Source organism: Cimex lectularius, unplaced genomic scaffold (genome assembly GCF_000648675.2).
Source record: "Cimex lectularius strain Harlan isolate CLEC.00 unplaced genomic scaffold, Clec_2.1 scaffold106, whole genome shotgun sequence".
In the NCBI taxonomy this organism is placed as follows: Eukaryota; Metazoa; Arthropoda; class Insecta; order Hemiptera; family Cimicidae; genus Cimex; species Cimex lectularius.
The window spans coordinates 1,285,773-1,309,186 of record NW_019392769.1 but is presented as its reverse complement, the minus strand read 5'-3'; the positions used below and the strand labels follow the sequence as shown (position 1 = coordinate 1,309,186).

Here is a 23,414-nt window from a genome sequence, read left to right as displayed (position 1 = left end):
AATGATCTACTAAATCTAGAAACTAATAACAATAAAAAAAATAAAACATTATAGCCATTTTACAAGAACAAGTAAATTTATACGGTCTTAATACACTCATAGAGTGATTTCATTATTAAAATGCATGTATTTTGTATTTTTTTAAATTATTTTTTTGTTTTATTCTAATTATTTTTTATATGTATTTTTTATAGGCTCTTCTGATGCAGCCATGAGAGGAAATTTTTTCTTTGATGAAGCAATGGTCTTCGCATATTCTCTTCGTCCGATCAGGAAAATTTCTCACAGAACTTGTTTTCGTTCGCCTTACCAAAATTCTAGTGTTGATGTGCCATCAACACGGTCGACTTTCTAGGCCTGAAGTTGATTGTTTAAATGAGAAAAAATATGCACAGTCCAAAAAGAATAAAGATCACAGACGTAAATCCACATTTGCTTTGTGTTCTGTGCGGAGGATACTATATTGATGCGACTACAATCATCGAGTGCCTCCATTCATGTATGCAATTAGATAACTTTACTTCATTAAACCGAAATTAATTTCAATTTTTGTTTTGCAGTTTGTAAAAGCTGTATAGTCAAGTATTTGGAAAAGAACAAATACTGTCCTATCTGTGATGTTCAAATTCATAAAACGTTCCCCCTTTTAAATATCAGAAGTGATAAAACTTTACAGAATATTGTCTATAAGCTAGTCCCATCCCTTTTCAAAGGTGCGTGTAATGTGTTAATAAATTTTGATTTATTTTGTGCAGCTTGTATTGACAGTTTTTTAATTTTTGTAGATGAAATGCAAAGAAGGGTATCCTTTTATGAGAAAAATCCAAACTTATTACCGTCAGTACCTGAAGATAGGGGAGAAATAACAGATACGACTCCGATCCTCTTTCCGGATGAACTTCTTATAATCAGTTTAGATTATCAAAATGATAAAAATCCAGAACAGGTAAAGTCCTCTAAAAATGAATTCTTATTTTATTGTGTTAATTTGTTTATTAACAATTTTCTTTTATTTCTTTTTTTCTAGGTACCAAAAAGATACTTTCACTGTCCGGCATCTATCACTGTTGCACATCTTTCAAAACTTATACGAGGCAAATTCAGTCTTTTGCCAACTCATCAAGTAAACATATTTTTTAAAGATGACTTCCTTCAAGAAAATCTTACTTTAATGGACATTGTCTATACTTATCAGTGTAGGAGGGTGAGTGAAAAGTTGTTTATGATGCTCAAAATCTAAATTATTAAATTGGTATTCCCTTTTCATAATATGGTGTTTTCATAAAATTTCTACTTTACAGAAAGTTCCTATTCAATTAACATATCGGATATTGGAACTGAAAAAGAAGACGATCAAGTTGATGCCTCCTGTTGAAAAAAAGGAAGAGAAAGTTGAAAATGAATCTCCAAAACAAGAAGCTGATGTTAAGATGGAAACAGACAAGGACGAAACTAAGGTAAAACCAAATGACAGCGTTGAAAAAAATGTCGGGAAATTAGAGGCCAAACCGCTGAACTCTGAAAGCTGGAAAGAGGTCCAGCTGCAAATAAGTGAAAATGGTGTGATGAGTGTAAGGAATATGGAGAACAGTGAGTGTTCCCCGAAACCAGCAGTTGAAGCGCCTGTGTGTAAAGTTCAGTCGACTGCTCCTCCGACACATCCGACAGCTAGCATGTCTGCAATAACAGCCTCTTTGTTGACTACGACTGCTACTACTACAATTACGACAAGTAGTACTAGAACAGAAGTTCAGCCTACACTCCAGTCTAACGGTCCGGCAGTTTCCATTCCGGGAACAAAACTCACTATGACCCCATCAGGATTCAGTTCAGTTCCGCGGTCGTCGACACAACCTATACTAAGTGTTAGTAAAGTAACTAAGGACCAAGTAAAAAAAAACTTAAACAGTGTCGAAGTAAACAAATTGAGCATAAGTCGAGTTCTCCCTGGAAAGTTCAAAGAGAAAAGCGAGACACTTAATAAAATAGTGAGTAAATTGAGTCCAAATGAAAGAGTTATCGGAAATACATCAGTTACAATTCGACCTGTTGTGTCCCCTACACCAAAACCCAATAACCCTGCAAGTCCAAATCTCCCTCCGCATCCTGCAAACACCCCACAGGCGAAGACTTTAAAGCCAGAACGAAAACCTCAGCAGACTATTAAATACAAAACCCTGACTTCACCTACAAAACAGTGGAATCCGAGTATAGATAGGACTACCATGTTAACACTGAAACAAAATTGTGATATGTCTAAACCACCTAGATTCTTCAAAATGCGCAACATGCCGAGATATTTGGGAAATCCGGCTTCAGGGGTTAAACCCATGTATGCAGGTAGTGAAGAACCGACACACAAGGAACTGCAGAAACCTAGGTCTCCAACAAAACTACCACCTCCTTATACACCAGGTGCGCCAAAAAATCTGAAACCTTTTTCAGATAAGACTTCATGGGGCCCTGCTATGCCTAGTCCTGCACATACCAGCCCATTTCTCCCTCCTACTAATCCTTATCATTTATTTTATTCTGGATTTCACAATCCTTATTCGAACCCAGATTCCTCATCCTTGCTCGTAGGGAGTAACACGGACCTCTTGAGGTCGATGGCGTTTCACGCTTCCCTCCGACCTTCTATAAATATGATGTTCAATCCTTTGCATAACATTACCCGCCCTTCCTTGGATTCACCTCCAACAATTCAAAGAATACCAAGGTCAAAGTCGCCCTTAAAAATTGAAGACAGGCCCGATAAAACTAACCATACACCAGCATCGACCTCAGCCAATTCTAAACCGATTGAACCACCAAAATTACCCCAACCAGCAGTCAGTGAAGCACCACCAGTAAGCGAAGCCGCTCTTCCCCCTTTGCCTCCTCCTCCCCAACCACCCCCGTCAAAAACTGAGCCTCCGCTTGAAAAAATGGATTGTAGTGAACCTCCAATTAATAATAATATCCCTTCAGCTCAGCCTCCCCCTAAACCGACAGAAGAAATAGTTCCAGCACAATAGTGCTGATATCTTTACATTGACTTCTTATTTGCTATAACTTGTTTTATTTTTAATTTTAAAAATGTAAAATCACATTTCACATCATTGAAATTAGAAATTTCAATTGAAACTTGGTTACATGAAATGTGCGAAACATTGTTTTAGCGACGTAGTCATTAAGCTTACAAAATTGGAAATATATATTATGGAAAGTCAGAAATTTTCCAGGACAATATTTGAATATATTTTTGCAAAAAGATTTATTAATTCAGTCAAAAATGTTGCCCTTTTTATATTTAAGTGGAAAGAAATATTCAATGTTCAATCTTCGATTAGCTGAAATATTTAAGATCTGTTACAACATTTAACAATTCTTGTAAATTGTTATTTATTTAAACGAATACTGCATGAGACAGGCATTTATATAAGATTTAAAATATGGGCTTCAAAATTTTGCTCAATTTGTTTTTGTTTTAATATCAAAATTGTATAAAATGGTTGTTTCTAGCATCAAATTTTAAAATTGTACACAGATATTTAAAGAAAGATAGTGTAAATATTGATTTTTATCAGTTTTCTGTATTTATTTTGTAAGGTTTTTCTGTTTATATTTTTCTTGTTTTTCTAGTGTTACTTTTATTTTTTATTTTATTTTATTTTTATTTTTTTAAATTGTGGTTGTATTCTAAAAAATTGTGTTTTGGACAATATACAGTAACGTTGTATATAAATGCAATATAACATCACATTTGTACATATTTTCACCGTTATAAGTCATTTCATTTTATTTGTTTACGGGAAGCTTGTATTTTTACTGGGGAATTATGTATTTTTGAATGATCCTACTTCAAATGAGTAAAAAACAAACACTTAGCCTAGATATGGACAAAAATTCTATTAACACATTAAATACTTACTTAGTATCATTTGTTGTTGCAATTTTTTAATTATAGAATTTGTAATTCATTATATGAAATATATAATCTGAGTACAGGCACATTAATCGTACAAAATGTGATAATTTTGCAATACACAATTTGTGCCTTTATTGTTTATTCATGTGACAATAAAACCAAACCAAAGCTTGTGCTCGTTAAAATACAAAAATATATATATTTATCATGAAATCATTATTTTTATAAAATTAAAAAATGTTATAAGCAGATATGAAATTTTTTAAAAATCAAATTATTACAAAAAAAATATGGTTTGCAGTATTAATTCAAGCGCTAGTAACGTAATTTGTTTACGCCCATGTAGCTGTATTTTCATTCCAATCCTTTAATTTGTGATGGAACAGACCTGTATCTTCCATTTCCCCATGTTGTCTTAGCACCAGTGCCTTTCTATTCTCTGTTAGCCTCTAGCATGAAATAAATTATTTATTTTTATAATAAGTTATGCACACAGATTTTATGTAAAATAATATATACATTATTATATAAAGAAATGTTTTCTTTCTTTTTACCCGACATTGTTTTTTACATTTAAGTCTTCTATCGTTTCATTGTGAAACATGTTAAACAAGACTTGTGAGATTTCTTCTTGAGGTCTACGGGTTGAAACTGTAACTGTCATTTCTGATCATTCTATCTGCCTACTTATGCTGGTTTTGTATGTCAGACCCAAAACTCCCATTGAATATGGCAAAAAGCCCTGTGCCACATGTATCTGAAAGAAAAGTCCTAAACAGGAATGATAGCATACAAAAATGACCAGAAACTACAAATCTAACAGTACCTTAATATTTTTGACTTCGTAGCTTACTCGTTTTATGATATTTTGATCTGCTATAACCAGCTTAATAGAACAAACAGTTGATCACACAAAATGAAGCAAGGGCTACCAAAATGTGCCTGGCAGACCAAAACGGCAAGAATAACAAACCAAAATGCAAATATCAAGCTGAAATAAATTGTGAGATTTCTCCATGTCTGCGGGGTGATGAGCCTGGAAATTTGGTCTCCTTTACTCGGATTGGTCTGTCAGATGTGCTTCGGCCATGATGATTCAAAATAATTGGTAATGACCAAGTTTCAAGCTGTACGCCTTATTCTCGTATTTACAGTATATTAATTTTAAACGAAAATACTTACATGAACTTGCAAAAATTCTTGGTGAGCTTTGGCAGTCGATGGGACTGGTGGTGTAATATTTGGTGATATTTGATCAACCTGGTATGCCATCCACACTTTTGGTCTGTTGTGCATATTTCAAGAGCCACTGTGCACAACCAGCTCCAATGCAAGTTGTTTTCTCAATTGTCACTTTTAGACGGTTTTACAAGCATAAAAGGGGCTGACAAAACATTTGTGGTAGTACTGGTGCCTTGTAATTTGATCACCAGCAATTATGTTCTTTCATCCATATTTCAACACTGTGCCATCTTTGTGATTGATAAACCCAGCATTGACGCTCCAATACGCATATTGCAGAAAAACCCCTTCTGACGGATCAACATAGTGACGATTTGCAGAGCAAAATGATCATAATGACCAAATTACAGCTTTCATATTGTTTGATGTCTCCTTGAGGTCAGGAGTGGATTTAACTTGAAACAGAGTAACTACAGTAGAACAGAAAAAAATAAAATTAAGGAAAATAACAGACCAACTACAGAAGATGAATAACATACATCTCAAGGGACCAACCACATACCAAAGATAGCCAGGCTAAAGGCTCTACAAGCCAACTCAAAACTTGTATAGAACTGCCAAAACACACATTCAAAGAAAACTGGGATCTTGAGTAACTAAAGGACACAAATAGAGGGAATGTAAGCCAGGCATGAGGCAAGCAAAAAGACCACTCATAAAATCAACCCAATGGGTGAAAGGGTAAATTGTACTCAATAGAAAGGACCTAAAATGTATATTTATGTTCCAGTAAAATACCACTAAAAAAAAGAGACTACTGATTGATGACCAATGTTGACTATGTCTAGAAGAGACAGAAACAATAAAATATATCCTATGCAATAGCTTGGAAAAGGCTATGGTGTATAGGAAAGCCATTCCTGCGGAATATTGACCTGGATAACATATACCCATGAGAAAAAGTCACAATAGTACAATAGAAAAAATTTAAGTGCTGAAGAGGAAACCCCCTACGGCTCCAAAGAGAGGGAACCCACAGAAGATGAAAATCCAAAATTTGTCAGACCAAAACAGCATGGATGGCGGATCAAAATAATTTCAACGGCAAGAATTAGCCTAATTCTCATATCTATAAAATGTATTAATTTCAAAGGAAAATTACGAATATAATGAATAACAAAAATTCTTGAGATCTTCAGGCCGATGAATCTGTAGGTTTGTCATATCCGATGTGATGAATATTCTCGCTGGTTTTGTCTAATGAGATGAAAAGCCAAAATCCTCAGGGCTTGTTTCAAAATGACATTTGTCTACCAGATGCATTTCATAATCTTCAGTTTTCTGATAAACCCAGCATTGAAAATGCCAAAACACATATTGCAAAAGAACACAGTGAGGTTAGACAGACCAAAATAACTGATAAAGACCAAATTACAGTTTTAATATTGTTTAATTTCTCCTTGAGGTATTTTGAGTGATGGATGTAACTTGTAGCTTGGTAGAATTACAGTACAAAATAATAAAAAAATACCACTCAGACTAACTAGCCAAAATGTGGTTGACAAACCAAAATGATCAGAAATGACCAAGCTTCATTTTTTTGGTGTAATAGTTGCAGTTACACAAGTTGCATGGTGTACATAAGTTGATTAAATAACTTGAAATCATACTGGACAATAAAGTTAACAAACTTCTCAATTTCACAAAATCTAGTTTTTTTTGTTTTTTTTAAATATTGTAGCGACATTTCACCATCTTCAGTTTTCTGATAAACCCAGCATTCAAAATACCAAAACACATATTGCAAAAGAACAAAGCGAGGATAGACAGACCAAAATAACTGTTTTAATATTGTTTAATTTCTTCTTGAAGGAAAAAAAACTCTCAGACTAACTAGCCAAAATGTGGTTGACGAACCAAAATGATCAGAAATGACCAAGCTTGTTTTAGTTGCAGTTATACAAGTTGCATGGTGTACATAAGTTGATTAAATAATTTGAAATCAAACTGGACAGAAAAGTTAACAAACTTCTAATTTTACAAAATCTAGTTTTTTTTTTATATTGTAGTTAAATTTTGGCGCAGAAATTCTTGTTGCATGATATTTCCGTGAAGAGCAGAAGATGTATTACAACAGAATTACCTCCTTGAACCATTGATAAACTAAAAATCATTCTTTTCTTGATTTCTGTTTCTTTTAGTCGTATAAGAAGTATTTATTTTAAATTATGTAATAAATTCTGGCATCAAAAATGGGTGTTTGGCGTATGTTGAATCAGAATACGCCCATAATTCTAAGTATAATATTAGGTTTGTCTTTGAGTTTCTTGGTGACAAGGTATTTGAATGAGAACTGTCAGGTCGGTTCGTTGTTGGACGTACAGGACAACGCTCTGAGGTCCGATGAGTTTGAACCCAAGATCAACTTTGCCGGCAAGCCGCAAAGGGCGAAGAAAGTGCCGAAGAACCTGGTCCGACCGAGGTACTACTCGACAGAGCTTGGTATCAGGCAACGGTTATTCATGGGTGTGATGACTACAGAGAAGACTGTCGGCTCCCTGGCTTTGGCGGTGAACAGGACCTCCTTGCCGTACTTGAACAAAATTATGTTCTTCCTGGATGCTGTCGGAGCGGAGAACGCCAGAGCATCCGATCTGAAACTACCCGGCATCATTGGGTTCAAAGATACCAAAGAGAATCTAAAGCCGTTTCATGTCATTAAATACCTGACGGACAACTTCTTGGAAGAATTTGACTTTTTCTTTATTTCAAAAGATACCACCTATGTCAATGCAAGACAGCTTGAAACTATCATAAAGAAAATAAGCGTGAGCGAACACATTCATGCAGGAGGCAAGCCGGCTGGTGAAGGTTCTCCATTTTGCTCTCTAGGTACTTATGATACAAGCATTATTTTTTACATTAATGCAAAATATTTAGAGATTTTATTTGGGTTTTGCGATGAGTTGAATAGTTTGGTAATTAATAACATGGTCTGCTTATTCTTGCGAGTTTAGTCTATCATCCGCATCATTCCATCATCTTCACTGAATCTTTGCAGTTTGGTAATTTTCAATATTCCTGGTCTAATTATCCATCACTGAAGGTGGTGAAATGTCAAAACTAGTCTGAATGAACAAATTAAGCATAGGCAGACAAAGATGGTTGAAAACAATCAAACTACAGTTTCAGCACCTTGCAGACCTCAACAAGATCTCTCACAATTATATATCTTTTTTTATATATTCTCCCTTTATATAAGCTGAATTTAACCAATTGTTTATTTTCCCCATACAATTTTATATCATTTATCTATTATTTGCTTTTTAATGTATACAATTTTTTTTCAAGATGGAGGAATTTTACTTAGTAATTCAGTTCTTAAAAAAATACGTCCATCACTCGACTGGTGTGTCAAGAATTCTTTTTCCGATTCTCACGATGCTAACGTCGGCCGTTGCATCCTCCATGCTTCGCAGCTGCCTTGTGTACAAATGGTTCAAGTATGTTCCGGATTAAAATTTATGTCAGTATATTGCGTTTTGATTTGCTCTTATGAGTGTTTTCCTTTAGGGAAATGTTTTTGAGAGTGTTTTCTTGAAACCGGAAGACGAAAGCCGACTCGAAAGCCTGGACTTGGGCTCAAGTTTGAGTTATTATCCCATATCTGATCCAAACGTTTTTTACAAACTCCACATGATGTTTTGCAAGGTAAAATTTTTTTAAAAATCTATACAAGAAATTTTTTAACGAAAATTGTTGTTCTTTTAATCAGAAACATCTTTTACAAGTCCGAGATGAACTAGCAAGGCTTGAGGAAAAGTTCGATAAGAAAGATTCGGCCTGGCCACCAGGCAGTTATCCACCAATGACACCCCCGACTAGATTTGACCTTCTCGCCTGGCAACATTTTGACCTGGACAATATCTATCTACCGTCTGATTTTCAAAACTATAAACCCTTGATTGGGCCAGACCGTCAGGATATTTTGGTTAGCATTGTTTTTATATATTGAGATTTATTTATTTATTTTAACTTCACAATTTTGTTTCAATGCAGCAATTTTAGGATTTCCGTGAGTCCTAATAAAGTTATTTCTCCTTTTATTTATTATTATTATATTTTTAATTAATACTTTTTTTTAAAGAATGCCCTGAACAAATCAGTGGACTGGGTAATGTCCCGCTATCCCAGTGAACTTCACTTCAGAAGACTGGTCAACGGCTACAGGAGGTTCGATGCGTCTAGAGGCTTAGACTACATACTAGATCTCGGATTCAAAGACAATACTGGGAAGGAAGTAGTAAAAAGGTATTTTTGTTCTAATACAGCCCTAAATATTTGTTTTTATTAATTAATTTGAAATGTAGAATAGAGGTGAGCAAGCCTTTGGGAAAAGTAGAACTGCTCCCAATGCCCTATGTCACTGAGAGCACCAGGATATTCATGCTCCTTCCTGTTCAGTCGAATGACAATCAACCGGCTTCAGAATTTATGAAGAAATATTCTAATACCTGCTCACAGACAGATCTTACATTTTTACTCCTTGTAAGTAAATTTATTATTTATAATTCAATTAATTAAGGTTTTTAGTCGAGATAAAAAAGTCAGCGTCACGAGCGGGATTCAAACCCACGACCTTCGGCTTGATACGTTGTTACTCTACCACTTGAGCTTTTATCTCAACTAAAAACCTTAATTAATTGAATGATATTAATTGGTCAAGCGGACCACAAAAAATAGTGAATTTAATGAATTAAAATGAAGTGTACTTCACTAAACCTCTCCGTGGCCATTTCATTTGTCGCCGAGAATCAAATAGATTACACGACATTTGAAAAATGGCAAAAAGGAGGGAAAATTCAAAAGGTGAGGTTGAGATGGGAAGTTGCCCAAGTGGAAGAGTAGCGGTGTATCAAGCCGAAGGTCATGGGTTCGAATCCCGCTTGTGACGCTGACTTTTTTATCTCAACTAAAAACCTTAATTAATTGAATTATATTAATTGGTCAAGCGGACCACGAAAAATAGTGAATTTAGGGAATTATTTATAATATTGTACTATATCTTAACACACTCATTACGGCCGTCTTTCTGGATCGACGCTCCTCTTCTAGAAAATCCTCACGTTCGAAGATTGTAGTAGGCCGTTGGAGGTATTTTTGTAATCGCTACTGTAAAGACTGTTTTTCAATTTGACCATTTACAATTTTTTGGAAAAAAAATTTAATTAATAATTTTTCTGTATCTCGAGAGTCTTTACAAATCAGTGCTGTAACAAATGTGTTAAGAAGCTTTTCATATCAGTTAAAGACAAAGCCTTCAATTAAGTATATTAATAGTTACACATTTAATTAGATTTTGCTTTATGAGCCAAGAGCACCAGGCAAAGGACACGAAGCAGATGTGTTTAAAGAAATCAAAGCCCTGGCGACAGATTTAAGCTCTAAAAAGCACAGGGATTGTAAAATCGCTTGGATTTCAATAAGGGTAAAACTTTCACATTAATAATTTTTTTTGTAAGTTATACAAATGAATCGACTTGTAGTTGCCCGAAGTTGACCACAAAGCTCCTTTGGAGGACCACTTGACGTATTTTGCCATGACGGATCTCGTAAGCAAAAAGCTGTCGCAAGAATCGCTCATACTGTTCACAGAGCCAAATATGGAACTGCGTAGCGACTATTTAAATCGAGTAATTTTTCCCACTTTCATATTAAAGAGTTGGAAATTTTTTAAAAATATGTATATTTTTTGTAAGGTACGAATGGGAACAATAACTGGGAAACAAGTGTACAGCCCGATACCTTTCACCGAGTACAACCCTGAAATAGTGTTCAGGAATGTCTCGCAGCGGAACACTGTTTTGGAAATCCATAAAAATTCTGGCCGTTTTGATATTGACAACACTCGTCATTTATCGTTTTACTTGAACGATTATACAGCAGGTAATTTATATTAATTTCATTTAATTTTTTTTTTAATATTAATATTTTAAAATTTGTCCAGCGCGTTCGAACATCACCTACCTCCCTGTGGTAAAGAGCGACAAAGATATCGCCAAATTGTTCTACTTCTACAAAGAATCAAAAGAGACCGGCAAAGTGAAATCTTTGTTAGATCTGTTCTCAAGGCAGGACATGAACGTCCTGCGTACCACCGAACCGTCTCTCAAGCTTCACAGGGCAGATTGTCATGAGATTAAGACTGATATCATCGGCCCGACTGAATATAGTCGGTGTAGTAGTCCAATGGCGACAAGAAGTCAACTTGGCCAAATCGTTCTAGATTACAAAGACAAATTAAGAACTATGTAGTTTTATTTATTTAAAAAAGGCTGTATGAATTAGGTAAATTATTTTAGGCTAGTATTTTTTTATAATCAATAATTAAAAAAAGAAAGTAGTAAAATTTAAAAAATATTGTTCAATTTTTGTTATTTCCTTCTGAACCCTTTGTTCCATCTTTCTTATGTTTAACCATGTCAATGATAATTCAAAAATAACTATCCATTATTGAAAAATTTGACGAATCTATGATAAAATCTTGATGTTAGGTGAATGATACACGTATGTGTATGAATGTTCCACCGGTCGTCACATCACAATGCTATGAAAACACACTGATAACACTTTAATTATCAAAAATCAAACTGCTCGCACTTAGACACAAAATCTATCATCTTTGCGTTAAATCTCTAGAATGATGCACTTACATACCATAGCGGTAAGTGCAGGGCGGCTGGATTCGAACCCGGGACCTTTACCTTACAGTGATGAGCGCCGTGTTAATGCCTTAACCATTGCCCTAAGTTTTATTATATTGATTTATAACAATTTAAGAGCATCCAGAAGATGTGAGATTTTAAAAGACAGTTTACTCTTAACTGGAAACCTTTTCTTTATCAATCAGTAAGAAACTCAGCGATGATGACTTGGAGTGTTGACTTTTTTATCCTTATAAATTGGTTGGTTTACAAGTTCGACTCGTAGCGTTGGAAGCTAAGACAATTAATTCAATTTTAAAATTTTTGCCTGCATTGACTGTAATTAGCACAGGGGAGTATTGTTTTGTGAGATGACGGTGTGATGATCAGTGTGGAAACGGCCAAGGATACCACTTCTCTGGTACGAAGACGAGCTGCAACCAAGAGACAGAGAGGGCTTCTTTTTTTCCTTCATGAATATAAGTAAGATCCAGATGTTACATACTAAAAATAATTTTCAATTAAGGTTTTTAGTTTAGATAAAAAAGTCAGTGTCACGAACGGGATTCGAACCCACAATCTTCTGCTAGATACGCTGCTGCTCTACCACTTGAGCTCTCGTGACCTCATCCACTCGGACACTTAATTTCCCATCTCAACCCCATCTTTTTGAATTTTCCCTCCTTTTTGCCATTTTTCAAATGTGTAATCTATTTCATTCTCTCTGATTTTTATCACAACTAAAAACCTTAATTAATTGAGATATTAATTGGTCAAGCGGACCAGGAGAACTAGGGAACTAAAAATAATAAGGTTAGGACTAACAATAATGACTTTTTTTTAATATTTTTTATTTTCTTCGACTGAATAGCATACACAACAAACCTTACACATACGATTCACTTTCCAATAACAGGGGTTAAAATATTCTATACAAAGGGCACTTGAAAATGGACTCCGATTTCATTTTACAATACAAAATATTTTACTTTTTCTTTATCAATCGGCAAGAAACTCAGCGACGGCGACTTGTGATGGTACGTGTTGGCTTTTTTTATCCTTATAAATTGGTCGGTTTACAAGTTCGACTCATCGCGTTGGAAGCTAAGACAGTTAATTCGATTTTAAAATAGGGAAGGAATTGGTTTGTTTTCGTTTAAACTTAATCATAATGCACCACCTACTACCAATAAAAAATAAGTCGTGATTTTTTTTTTTTTCATTGAGCATTTCCATGCGGTAGCAGACATTGAACAATTAATATTTAACAAAATACAAATTAATTTATAACAACACAGAGGAGATTAAATTAAAAAATAACAAAATTGTTTCCTAGTTTAGAATTGCAACATTCTAGGCGTTTCCTGGAATAAAGGCCCTGCCAATTTCTTCACTTTTTGTTATGTACACGAAAGAGTATTTATAATTATTTATAATATTTATAGATAGATTAAAGAGAGTTGGAGAAAAAAGATAAGAGAGGATTTCAGTCCGAATCTGACCCCGACTCTGAGAGCTGGAGGTCTTCATTCAGTAAGTGTTCGGGCATAGATGCCAACGATGGTGAACTTTTACCATTCACATGGCCTGAAAAAAAAAAAGAACAAAATTAATAACACTGAAAATAAATGGTTTAAAACAAAAAAAATACTTAAAAATAATAACATTATAAGTTGTTTACGCCAAAGCGTAATTTATTTTGTTTTCTTATTAAAATTAATTAACTAAATTTTTTAATTAAAGTTCTGTTTATTTTAAGCCTCCGACCACTGATTGGCCCGCTGAATGGTGTTATATTTCCCCAGTAACAACCCATAGGTGGATGCAAAGGAATGGCCACACCCAGTAGAAGAAATGTTCTCGGAGAGGAAATGGAAAATTCTGATATTGAAGCCGTCACTGAACTACGCCGTAATAATTTATAAAGGTGAAAAAGAAATTAAAATAACTCAAAAGATGCGCATTCTGGTGCTCCAATAATCAGGCAGAAATTCTGGCAATCCACAAGCCATTACAATGGCTTTTAAAGGGCGGTGAATTCATCAACAGTAAGAATAAATAGCACAGTTTCCTTAAGCATAATTAAAGACCATAGAAATCACAATCTGCAAACTTTTAAAACTGAGGCCATATTTTTTTACTACTAATCACCCTATCTTTAAGGACAAAGTTTATGTTAATGGCTTACCAATTGAGACGAAAGAATTAGATGTTATTTTGGATAGCAAGTTTAACTTCTCTAGTCACATAAGTATATATAAAAAAATAATAATAAAAATAAATGGCTATGAGGATCCACTTTTTGCTTTGTCTCGCAACTCTGTGCTGAACTACAGAAATAAACTCCTCATCTACAAAATAGTGATAGATAGCCTGCCCTCCTGTACGCTTGCTATGTCCAAGTCAAACTGAAAGAAATTACAGTTCACACAAAATAAAATTTTGAGACTAGAAACCTCTTCGAACCCCTGCACAAAAATTAACCTCCCACCTCCAAGAGAGTACAAAAATGGGATATACATGAAGTTAAACGACTGTTAACTTCTTTAATAAAATGATGGAACACAGAAATCCCACTTGCCAACAAATTGGAAGGTACTCTACAAATACTAGTTGAAAACACGAGAGTAAAGCATATATTACACTAAATCTTTAATTTCCATAATCAGGCCTATTTATATTAACATTGATTTATACATAGTTGCCTTATTTAAATTATTTATTTATTTATTTATCCGTTTAAATTGTTTAAATTTATTTACTTAGGCTATTTATTTGATATATTTTTGGTTATACATTGATTTTAAAACTTTAACTTATTAACTAAATCTGGCTTGGTTATTTAAATTGTTAATTGCTATTATATTGGTATTTATGTTTTTTACAATTCTTGTGATATCGCCAAATCTATTGTACTTGACTTAAATTATCTTCATTCATTTTATTAGGTTTACTTAATTTTTCCACGAGTTTAAATTAAAAGTCAAGTTAAGTTTTGGGTTCAAATAGAAATACATATAAAACGGGATGTAATAGTTCCTATCGTGTTAAAAAAAATAGAGAGGAATATGAGTATTACAGAATCCAAAAAGATATGGACGGATGAAAAAGAGAAGTATAACAAGAACTTACATCCCCCTGCATTAGAGAAAGAATAAAATTGAGCACACTCATCACATTTTCATGTAACTGACAGCCCAGATTCCATGTGGAAAAGATGAACAAACATGGAAACATATAATATATGACTGTGACTTATATGATTGGATAACAGAAAAATTATAAAGATGTTAAATTGAAGGAAATGGCCAATAGAAGAAATAATGTTATTTTCAAAATAACCACAGAAATTTTTCAGTTTCATGAATTTTCCAAATATTACGGACTTATAAATGAAGTGTTGTTATTTATAAATTGTTAATTGTTTTGATTATGGCATTGTTAGTCTTGAAAACAAACAAACACAACTGTAAAATAAAAAATGTTAACTTTTTTTTTAGTAAACAATGTCCATAGATTTTGCATAGGAGTAATTAATTCAGTCTTGCTTGTATTTTGTGATTAAAATGTTTAAATCTGAAACTGGTAATAAATTAAAAACACATTGTATATGGACTATACGCAAAGACTTTCTCCTTTGTAGGAAAACCAGGATGATAGATAATAACTGAACCAGAGTTTCAAAATTTTGTAGACCTCACTACAATTTATGATTGTTTATTTGTAATTTCAATGTATATATATATAAAAGGACATAATGTCGGTAATAAAGCTTAATAATCAGGTTAACCAGTAGCCTTTTTTTTTGGGGGGGGGGAGGAATCAGGAGGACTACTTACTTAAGCGATATTTCATCTCCCAAACTATTGCCATACTAACTTTTATTCTATATTTATCACATAATTATCTAAATTTTCTTTAATTATACCAAAACTGCTTCAAAAATATGAATTCTTTATAGCAGGGTTTCTAAACTTATTAGCTAGCGGACCCTATTCACAGAACAACATCTAAGGCAGACCCTTCACATTCAAGTATTTAAAATTAGCTACTTACAGTATACGTAGTAAATTAAAAGTTTTATAAATTAGCCAGTACATTCTTAATTAGATGATGGAGAGAGATATCACTATGATTGACATACTTAATATTATTTACAAAATCTGGAACACAAAAATCGAAATGAACCGAACGGAATCAATAGGTATGTAATACTCAAGCCAAATTCATAAATATGGCATTTTTTCAAAGATAAAGTAAGTGTACGGAGAAAACAATGACAGCTTCTGCAAAATAAGAAACTTTCCTTTTCCAGCCTTACAAATTAAAGGAAATGACATTCGACGGAATCCTCCTGACACCTCTGTGAAAAGTACCTAAGTGTTCATCTGAACAGAAGGGTATCCTGGAAGAACCACAATAAATAAAAAGGCGACGGAAGGATATGCTTGTCTGGGTATGCTATATCCAATAATAAACCGCAAATCCAAGATAAGGCCCAAACTCGCTATGCTAATTTATAAATCTATCATAAGAGTGCAAAATATCAGGAGTGGCGTCTTCTTCCAAAATAAAGCAGATGCAAATATTACAAAATAAAATGGCGCGAATGGCGATAAATGCCGAGCGGTACATAGGTGAGAGGAATAACCGGATACACAAAGAACTACAACTCCCAACTATACGAGAGACAATTTACAAGTGATTCAACAAGTTCCATTCCCGACTTAGTAGACACGTGTCCATTTCAAATTAAGAGGAAAAAAAGGAATAAGTCTGAAGCTAAATTAATGGAATAGTTAATTTATAAAGTTCAAAATTCCATGGTTAAAGAGAAACTTTTGTTTAGTTTTCATTATTCAATGACAAAAGATTAAAAATTAAATTAAAAAAAATAATAATTTAAATTTAAAACAAGTCTTTTTTTCTTTTTATACAGCGAGTTTTTTTGCAAACTGTGCCAGATTTACTATATAATTAAAGAATAAACTAAAATAAAGAATAAATAAAATGAAATAAGTCTCCAGACTGTTTTGTTTTTACAAAATTGCAAGGATGTCATATCTGGCAAACTTGATAAGGGGTCCATGACAAAGTTTAAAGTTGTCTTGAACTTTCACTTTTCTCACAATCTATTAGCGAGGAGGATGGGTTAAATAAAATTACGTTTGTTTTGTGAGGCAAGAATTCACAGAAAATATTGACAGTTTTGTGATCATATTACAGACCATACTTTCATTTATAACTGCCTGGCATTTAATCTTGTATTTTAATCAATTATATTTAATTAATTTTAATTAAAAACAATCAAACTCAATACATGACAATGAGGTTATCTTTCATAAAAATGATTAATGACAAAATCCATTTTTTCCCCCTTGACAATATTATGAATTATCTTTTTAACTAGTTGGACTGGGCCCTTTTAATTCTCGATTAGGTAAAAGTGTTTTTCTTTTTAAAAGAGAATTAAAAGGAACATGCGATTTTTAAATTAATGTAACCTTTGTAACGACCTTTACAGATTATTTTAATAAACGGACGAGATAAAATGCACTTCAAGGCAATGTTGTCGAAACAATCAAGGTACAAATAACGATAAACAAGAACGACCTCGGGCAACAAGAGATAAGCAGATCAGAGAGGTAGGGGGCATTCAGAATGGTATAAAATAGGAGGGCCCCTTCACTAATGCCACTCACTTTTCAGTGAGACTCTGGAAAACATTTCTTTTCTCTTAGGATAGCTTGTTTTATCATTATTTGCACGGAATATAATTTAAAAATATTGAAATGTAAAATAATTTAGTGAAAATAATTGTCATTTGTTAAACTAAAATTAAGATAATAAAGTTGTTATTGGCAGTAATAAATGCATGGCATGCTAAATATGTATTCAGCTGTTGTTCTTAGTACTAATTTTTTTTCTGTTTATGCAAATAAACCCTCACCTTGAACCTCAGTTAAGACTAATTTCATTGATTGCTATCCTTTTAATTTTATTTTAAGATTGTTTTAGTAATACATTACATAACCTTGGTGGTTAAAATAAATTACAGATTTGATTTTAAATTAAAATAATAGTTCAAGAGTTTATCAAAAAGTTAAAAGTTAACACTTACCATTTATCACTTTTGGAGCTGGCTCAGGTTCACTATCACTATCTGATGAATTGCTATCACTGCTCGAACTCGATGATGAGTCTGAAAGTATCCCTACTTCAGGGGTGCCGTCCTATAAAACAAAATTCAATTAGCACTATCCCTCAAGATAGTTAAATAGAGAGCTTACATCATCGTTTAAGTTGATCCCTGAGAAGTCGGGCGAGGTTTTGATCTCAGGGAGATTCAGCGCAGCGGATATATCGAAGCTATTAGATGAATTGTCGTTCAATTCATCTAGGATCGGAAGACTCCCAGCCGGAGTGGGACTGTAAGAGAGTCGGATTAGATTTTTTCGTTTTATTAGATGGACAAATAGTCTTCTTTACCTGGAAGCGGTGATGTGGACCTGAGGCGGAGACTTGTGAAAACTGGCCGGATGCGGTGCTGGGCTTCTCATAGGGTAAGACGGAGACACATGTAAGGGAGAATGCCGGGCGACGCCCCCGACATTCTTCCCGCTCCCTGCCTTCTGTCTGGAGCCCGGGGGAGAAGGCTTCTTTTCGACCGGAGTCGGAGGTCGACCATAACCAGACGGTTTATGCGACTCTTGCCTTTATTCAAAAAATTTTATTAATTTTTCAAACTCAGAAAGCAAAAAAAAAATATAATAATAATATACATATAAATATTATTATAAAAAAAAATCAATAAATGCAAGTTTACAATGGTATTTGAAATAAATTTTAAAAGACATTTTTAAAAAAATGTGTAAAAATATGAAAAATCATTTTGTTGTCATTGAAGGGTATCTTTAAGATAACAAGAAGTTTATTCTTTAAAATAAATACTGCACTTTCTCATTGTGGTATTATCTAACTACACACAACACCAACACACCCAAAGCACAATCAACCCAATCATCCCCTAATTTTTCTTCACTAACTCGACTCTTTCTATCAAATATTTTTTAATATAACCTTTAATCATTTTTATTTTCATTAATACAAAAGGCTTCACATTTAACTAATCCAATTGAATGAAAGATCAAAGATTCTAAAATGAAAAAATCTAAAAAAAAGTTAAGCTCTCAAGTAACAAAGTAAATAAAGAATGCCACCTTCGGAGCTGTTATCATATTTCCAAAGTTTTATGCCTACTAAACTGTTTTGTATCTACAATTAGCTTTTACCTGCAACTTTGTCCACATGGGATTCTTTTTTGTTTTAATGTACCTCTCTAATGTGATGCAGAGTGCTAGTACAGCTTTGTAATATGTCTCGTTTCATAAAATCTACTCTCCTTCAGTGTACTTCTGTTTATACATGATAAAAATTGTCCATATGATCCCCTTAGGGATGGAATTTCAAAAAATCCTTTCTTAGCGGCTAACCATGTCATTATAAAAAAGCACTGTCAAAATTTCAGCCCTTTAGATCCAGCGGTTTGGTCTGTGTGTTGTCTGACAGTCACGGAATTGTTTTATATATAGATATTCCATAACTATGCATTATGAATTTTTTCTTCTTCATTGTATAATTGGCTAAACTTTCACAAAACCTTACATATTTTATTATAAGATCTTTTTAGATTCACAACTTTTATTGTAAAAGTGTATAGTGTTTAATTACCATTAGCCAATGATTATTTGGAGATCGTGAGATGCAGTCTGGTGTGACTAGGCTTTAGAAAACATTTTCTTTATTGTGCCAACGTTTCAATCATTATTCAGATCATCTTCAGGGCTCAAAATGTTTGTTTTCTGGGTAGATGTATCATTCTTGTGTGTCGTGCTGAGTGTTAATAAAGAATATATATGACAATTTATGATTAAATTACTGAAGATATGGGTACTTTATTGGATTAAATTATAGAGAACTAATGCCATTTGTGAAGATCTTAAGAGACTTATTTTTTATCACCATATGGTCGTTTTATTAACTTTAACCGCGAGATCCCTAAGCAAAAAGGCTGATTTCACCAGTTATATGTGGCATTTGACTAGTAATTTTTAATGTTACCGAAATGATTTGAGACCAATTGAATCAAACTGTCAAGTCTATCCTGCTTCTAGAATACTGAATAAGGCAAATGGAATAAATTTAAAGCAGTTTTAGATCAAGTAATTTTTTTTTGGCTTTGGCGTAGCCATCTGCCACATGTTAACTTACATATTGTTGTCAAGTTCACAGCCGATCCCAGAGGCTACCCGGACTTATACAGTTTTCTGGGGTTCCTTCATCCTTGTAAAGATCTTAAGGGACTTTTTTGCCATATGCTTTTTTTTATTTATTTTTTTTACTTTAGCCATAATCCCTAAGCAGAAAGGCTGTTATAATCAATTTTATTATTTAATTAAGGAACAAAATAGGTGAAATTTGACTGGTAATTTTTGATGTTTTCAAAACGAGTTGAGACCAATTGATTCAAACTGTCAAGTCTATCCTGCTTCTAGAAGATTGTATAAAGCAAATGGATTAAATTTTAAGTAGTTTTAGACTTTTTTTTTGTTGCTTCAGTGGACCCATCTCCCATGTGTTAACTTATATCTTGCAAAAGATGCCATCTCGCTGGCAAGTGCCCAGCCGACCCCAGAGGCTACCCGGACTTATACAGTTTATTACATCTTGCATTAGGTGACCGTACGATGGCCCTTTTTAATGTTGCGGATAAAAACCATTTACAATAAATTCACTTATGGAAAATTCCACATACTCTGGGGGACTGGGTCTTCATCCTCTGAAGATTGTCTCCTTTGTGAAGATCTTAATTTCCCCCCTCACCATATGGTAATGTTCTTAAACTTTAACCATGATCCCTAAGCAGAAAGACTGATTTCATTGTGTGGTGATTAGTGGCCATTAATCGATATTTATTTAGAAATCGTGAGATGCGGTCTGATGTGATGTAGGTTTCAGAAAAAGTTATTTTATTATTTAATTAAGGAACAACAGGCAAAATGTGAGTGGTCATTTTAGATATTTTCAAAACGAGTTGAGACCATGATTCAAAAATGTTACGTTCGTCCTGCTTCAGTTTTAATAAATGAAAGAGCAAATTATTCTTTTAAAAAAACATGTTTTAAGATCAGATGATATTATTTTTGACGGTTTTTTTTCTCTCAACGTGGAACACAGACATTTGCTGAATCTGCAGTGTTTGCAGGCAGGGAATCTTGCCATTGCTTAAATCTTCAAATATTTAAAGAACGGATGGTTTCATGACTTGCGGTGGCACGATAAGGAAAAAACTTAAAATACAAATAATCATTGAGTTCATAACATGACAGCCCAGAAAACGTTTGCAAGAGTACAAAGAAAAATCAGATTGACTATGGTGTAATTGATGACAAAAGAAGGCTGAGACTGACCGAGTCTTCTTCAGTTGTATGTTCGTCGCAAGTTTTTCCAGTGTGATTTCCCCCGTGGACCTGTCGATAATGAGGACGCATTCTTTGTGGTACGGTTTCTGCGAGCCTTTGAAGACGGTCTGCGGAGCGCCTGCAGACTCCAAGTGTGTGACTGTGATCTGGTGGTTGGCACCCACTTCGATCGAGGCATGCTTGCTGGCAGATACGACGCTGGCGGGTTTGAAGTCATCTGCAAAGTCCAAGTGTCGATTAAGCTCGAAATAAACGTAAAAGCGCGTGACCACGCTTCTGGTAACACTTTGCCACACTTCCTAAGTCCCCGGGCGGGATTTCGACCCAACAAGACCACAAGGGACCGAGTAAAATAGGCTACATATGGAAAGTTACTTACATCTCAGTGTGTGGAATGCAATTTTATTACTGGAGAAACTGTCGCCGATTTTCAATTCCCTCGGTTCTGGCCCTAACCCTAGTTTGTCCGCCATTAAATAAAAAATTTATTGGCAGGATAAAAAGCAATTACATTATTGAAAATATAAACTAAAGGCTGGAAGTGGCCAAACTGGAGATTTCACTTCCTACAGATTTACGACAAGGTTCGACATAAACATTCTCCTCGGCCAGATTTAAGCGATTTGGCATAATTTCACGAAAAACCGATCGATTCACATTAATAAACAGGTCCATTCATATTTTACTTGACCTATAAAATAACTCCGTCTTGAGACCATCAGGTACATTAGTACATTTGTTTTCTTATTACTGACGTCTATATATCGTCCACATAAAGGAAATATGAAATGATAAATAATCTTTCGCTTTTCTTGAAAAAATGAACAAACAGCCTTGATTAAATTTTATTTCTTTTAATAAAAAACTAATTTGATTATTTTAATTTACTTATTTATTAAATAAATGAGATGTGTACATTTAATATTCATCGTTTTCATCCACTGCCACGTGGTCATAGCGGTAACTAACTCCGTTCGGAAATTTTAAATTTAAAATACTGACACTATGAAACATGATAGTGTATGTTTCATCAAACCAAAAATATGAAAATAAAACCAAATCAAAAAATAGCTAATGTATAAATAAACAGACAGTTTATGTTAAATATTAATATAGAAAGTAATAAAAATTAACTCCGTTCTGAAATTTTAAATTCAAACACTGACACCATGAAACATGATAGTGTATGTTTCATCGAACCATAAATATGAAAATAAAACCAAACCAAAACACAACAAATATATAAATAAACAGACAGTTTGTTAAATATTAATATTGAAAGAAATAATTTCATTTTGAATTTTTCACTATAAACATGATAGTGTATATTTAATCAAATCATGAATATGAAAATAAAACCAAACCAAAAAAACAACTAATATATAAAGAAACAGTCAGTTCATGTTAAAACATCTGATGTTCTTAATGTAAAATATCTTTACAAAATAGACATCCACATAAAAATGATTTACTTTTATATTTCATTCAATTTTACCCAATTGTTTTGAATGTTTAATATTTACGTATGTCTATTCTTTGTCATCTTGAGTGTACAATCGCCAAAAAAATTTGGTCCAAATTCGTGGTCCACCAACCTGGTTGTCCCCTAGTTAGTGTAAAATATCTATACAAAATGGACTCCATGTGAAGTGGATTTCTTTCAAACTAGACCAATAGTTTTGAAAGTGGAATATTGAATTTTATCTTTCATTGATAATCTAAGTTTTTATACTCTGAATTTGTACAAAAAAAATGGTTAAAATGATATATTCATATAGTTGATTTGTCCCAAATCTGTGGCAAAAAACAAACAAACAAACATAAATAAACAGTCAGTTTATGTTACAACATTTGATGTTCTTAATGTAAAACATCTTTACAAAATGGACTTCCATACAAAATGATTTACTTTTATATTTCATTCAATTTCACCCAATTATTTTGAATGTTAAATATTTACTTATGTCTATTCTTTGTGTGTGAGTATGTGAAGAGAGGAAATAATTGCAAAATTAAAAAAAGCTCACCATTCTAGTAGATTATGGTTGGTGTATTGGATTTTTTTCTTTTGGAACTATGTCGGCCATGTGACATTCGGAGGTAGCCATACTTTTGGAGACCAAAAGCCTTCAAGGA

The 23,414-nt window shown here is 33.6% G+C and overlaps 3 protein-coding genes across 3 annotated transcripts in view; 2 read left to right on the top strand and 1 right to left on the bottom strand.

Annotated features, from left to right (window-relative positions):
• LOC106662286 overlaps positions 1-3,546 on the top strand; it is a 53,344-nt gene extending 49,798 nt beyond the window's left edge. The window contains exons 5-10 of the mRNA XM_024227552.1: positions 195-299; positions 374-499; positions 561-713; positions 786-946; positions 1,028-1,204; positions 1,302-3,546. Coding sequence (XP_024083320.1) covers positions 195-299; positions 374-499; positions 561-713; positions 786-946; positions 1,028-1,204; positions 1,302-3,017 — 2,438 coding nt within the window. The 3' untranslated portion in view covers positions 3,018-3,546. The remainder of the gene's footprint in view (positions 1-194; positions 300-373; positions 500-560; positions 714-785; positions 947-1,027; positions 1,205-1,301) is intronic.
• Positions 3,547-7,236: 3,690 nt separating this feature from the next.
• On the top strand, positions 7,237-11,504 carry LOC106662351 (chondroitin sulfate synthase 2). Its single transcript, XM_014386400.2, has 10 exons — positions 7,237-7,984; positions 8,444-8,595; positions 8,666-8,803; positions 8,868-9,083; positions 9,240-9,403; positions 9,463-9,640; positions 10,449-10,580; positions 10,639-10,785; positions 10,852-11,038; positions 11,100-11,504. Exons 1-10 carry the CDS (start codon positions 7,345-7,347, stop codon positions 11,405-11,407), a joined length of 2,262 nt encoding a protein of 753 aa, XP_014241886.1. The 5' UTR covers positions 7,237-7,344; the 3' UTR covers positions 11,408-11,504.
• A 1,136-nt stretch (positions 11,505-12,640) lies between these two features.
• Positions 12,641-22,048, bottom strand: LOC106662329 (ELL-associated factor 1). The gene is made up of 6 exons (XM_014386355.2): positions 21,658-22,048; positions 21,267-21,495; positions 18,286-18,510; positions 18,087-18,225; positions 17,918-18,029; positions 12,641-13,383 (listed from the first exon to the last, which is right to left on the bottom strand). The coding sequence occupies exons 1-6, from the start codon at positions 21,749-21,751 to the stop codon at positions 13,283-13,285; spliced, it is 900 nt and encodes a 299-aa protein (XP_014241841.1). The 5' UTR covers positions 21,752-22,048; the 3' UTR covers positions 12,641-13,282.
• Between the last annotated feature and the right edge of the window lie 1,366 nt (positions 22,049-23,414).

Bases quoted from the DNA above. Each gene is read 5' to 3' on its own strand.
- LOC106662351 (XM_014386400.2), top strand. From the start codon at position 7,345: ATGGGTGTTTGGCGTATGTTGAATCAGAATACGCCCATAATTCTAAGT. The intron at 7,985-8,443 runs GTACTTATGATA...TTTTTTTTCAAG, and splicing joins TTCTCCATTTTGCTCTCTAG to ATGGAGGAATTTTACTTAGT. The intron at 10,786-10,851 runs GTAATTTTTCCC...ATTTTTTGTAAG, and splicing joins GTAGCGACTATTTAAATCGA to GTACGAATGGGAACAATAAC.
- LOC106662329 (XM_014386355.2), bottom strand. From the start codon at position 21,751: ATGGCGGACAAACTAGGGTTAGGGCCAGAACCGAGGGAATTGAAAATC. The intron at 21,496-21,657 runs GTAAGTAACTTT...TGGACTTTGCAG, and splicing joins TGCATTCCACACACTGAGAT to ATGACTTCAAACCCGCCAGC. The intron at 13,384-17,917 runs GTAAGTGTTAAC...TTTTTTTTTCAG, and splicing joins AGCTCCAAAAGTGATAAATG to GCCATGTGAATGGTAAAAGT.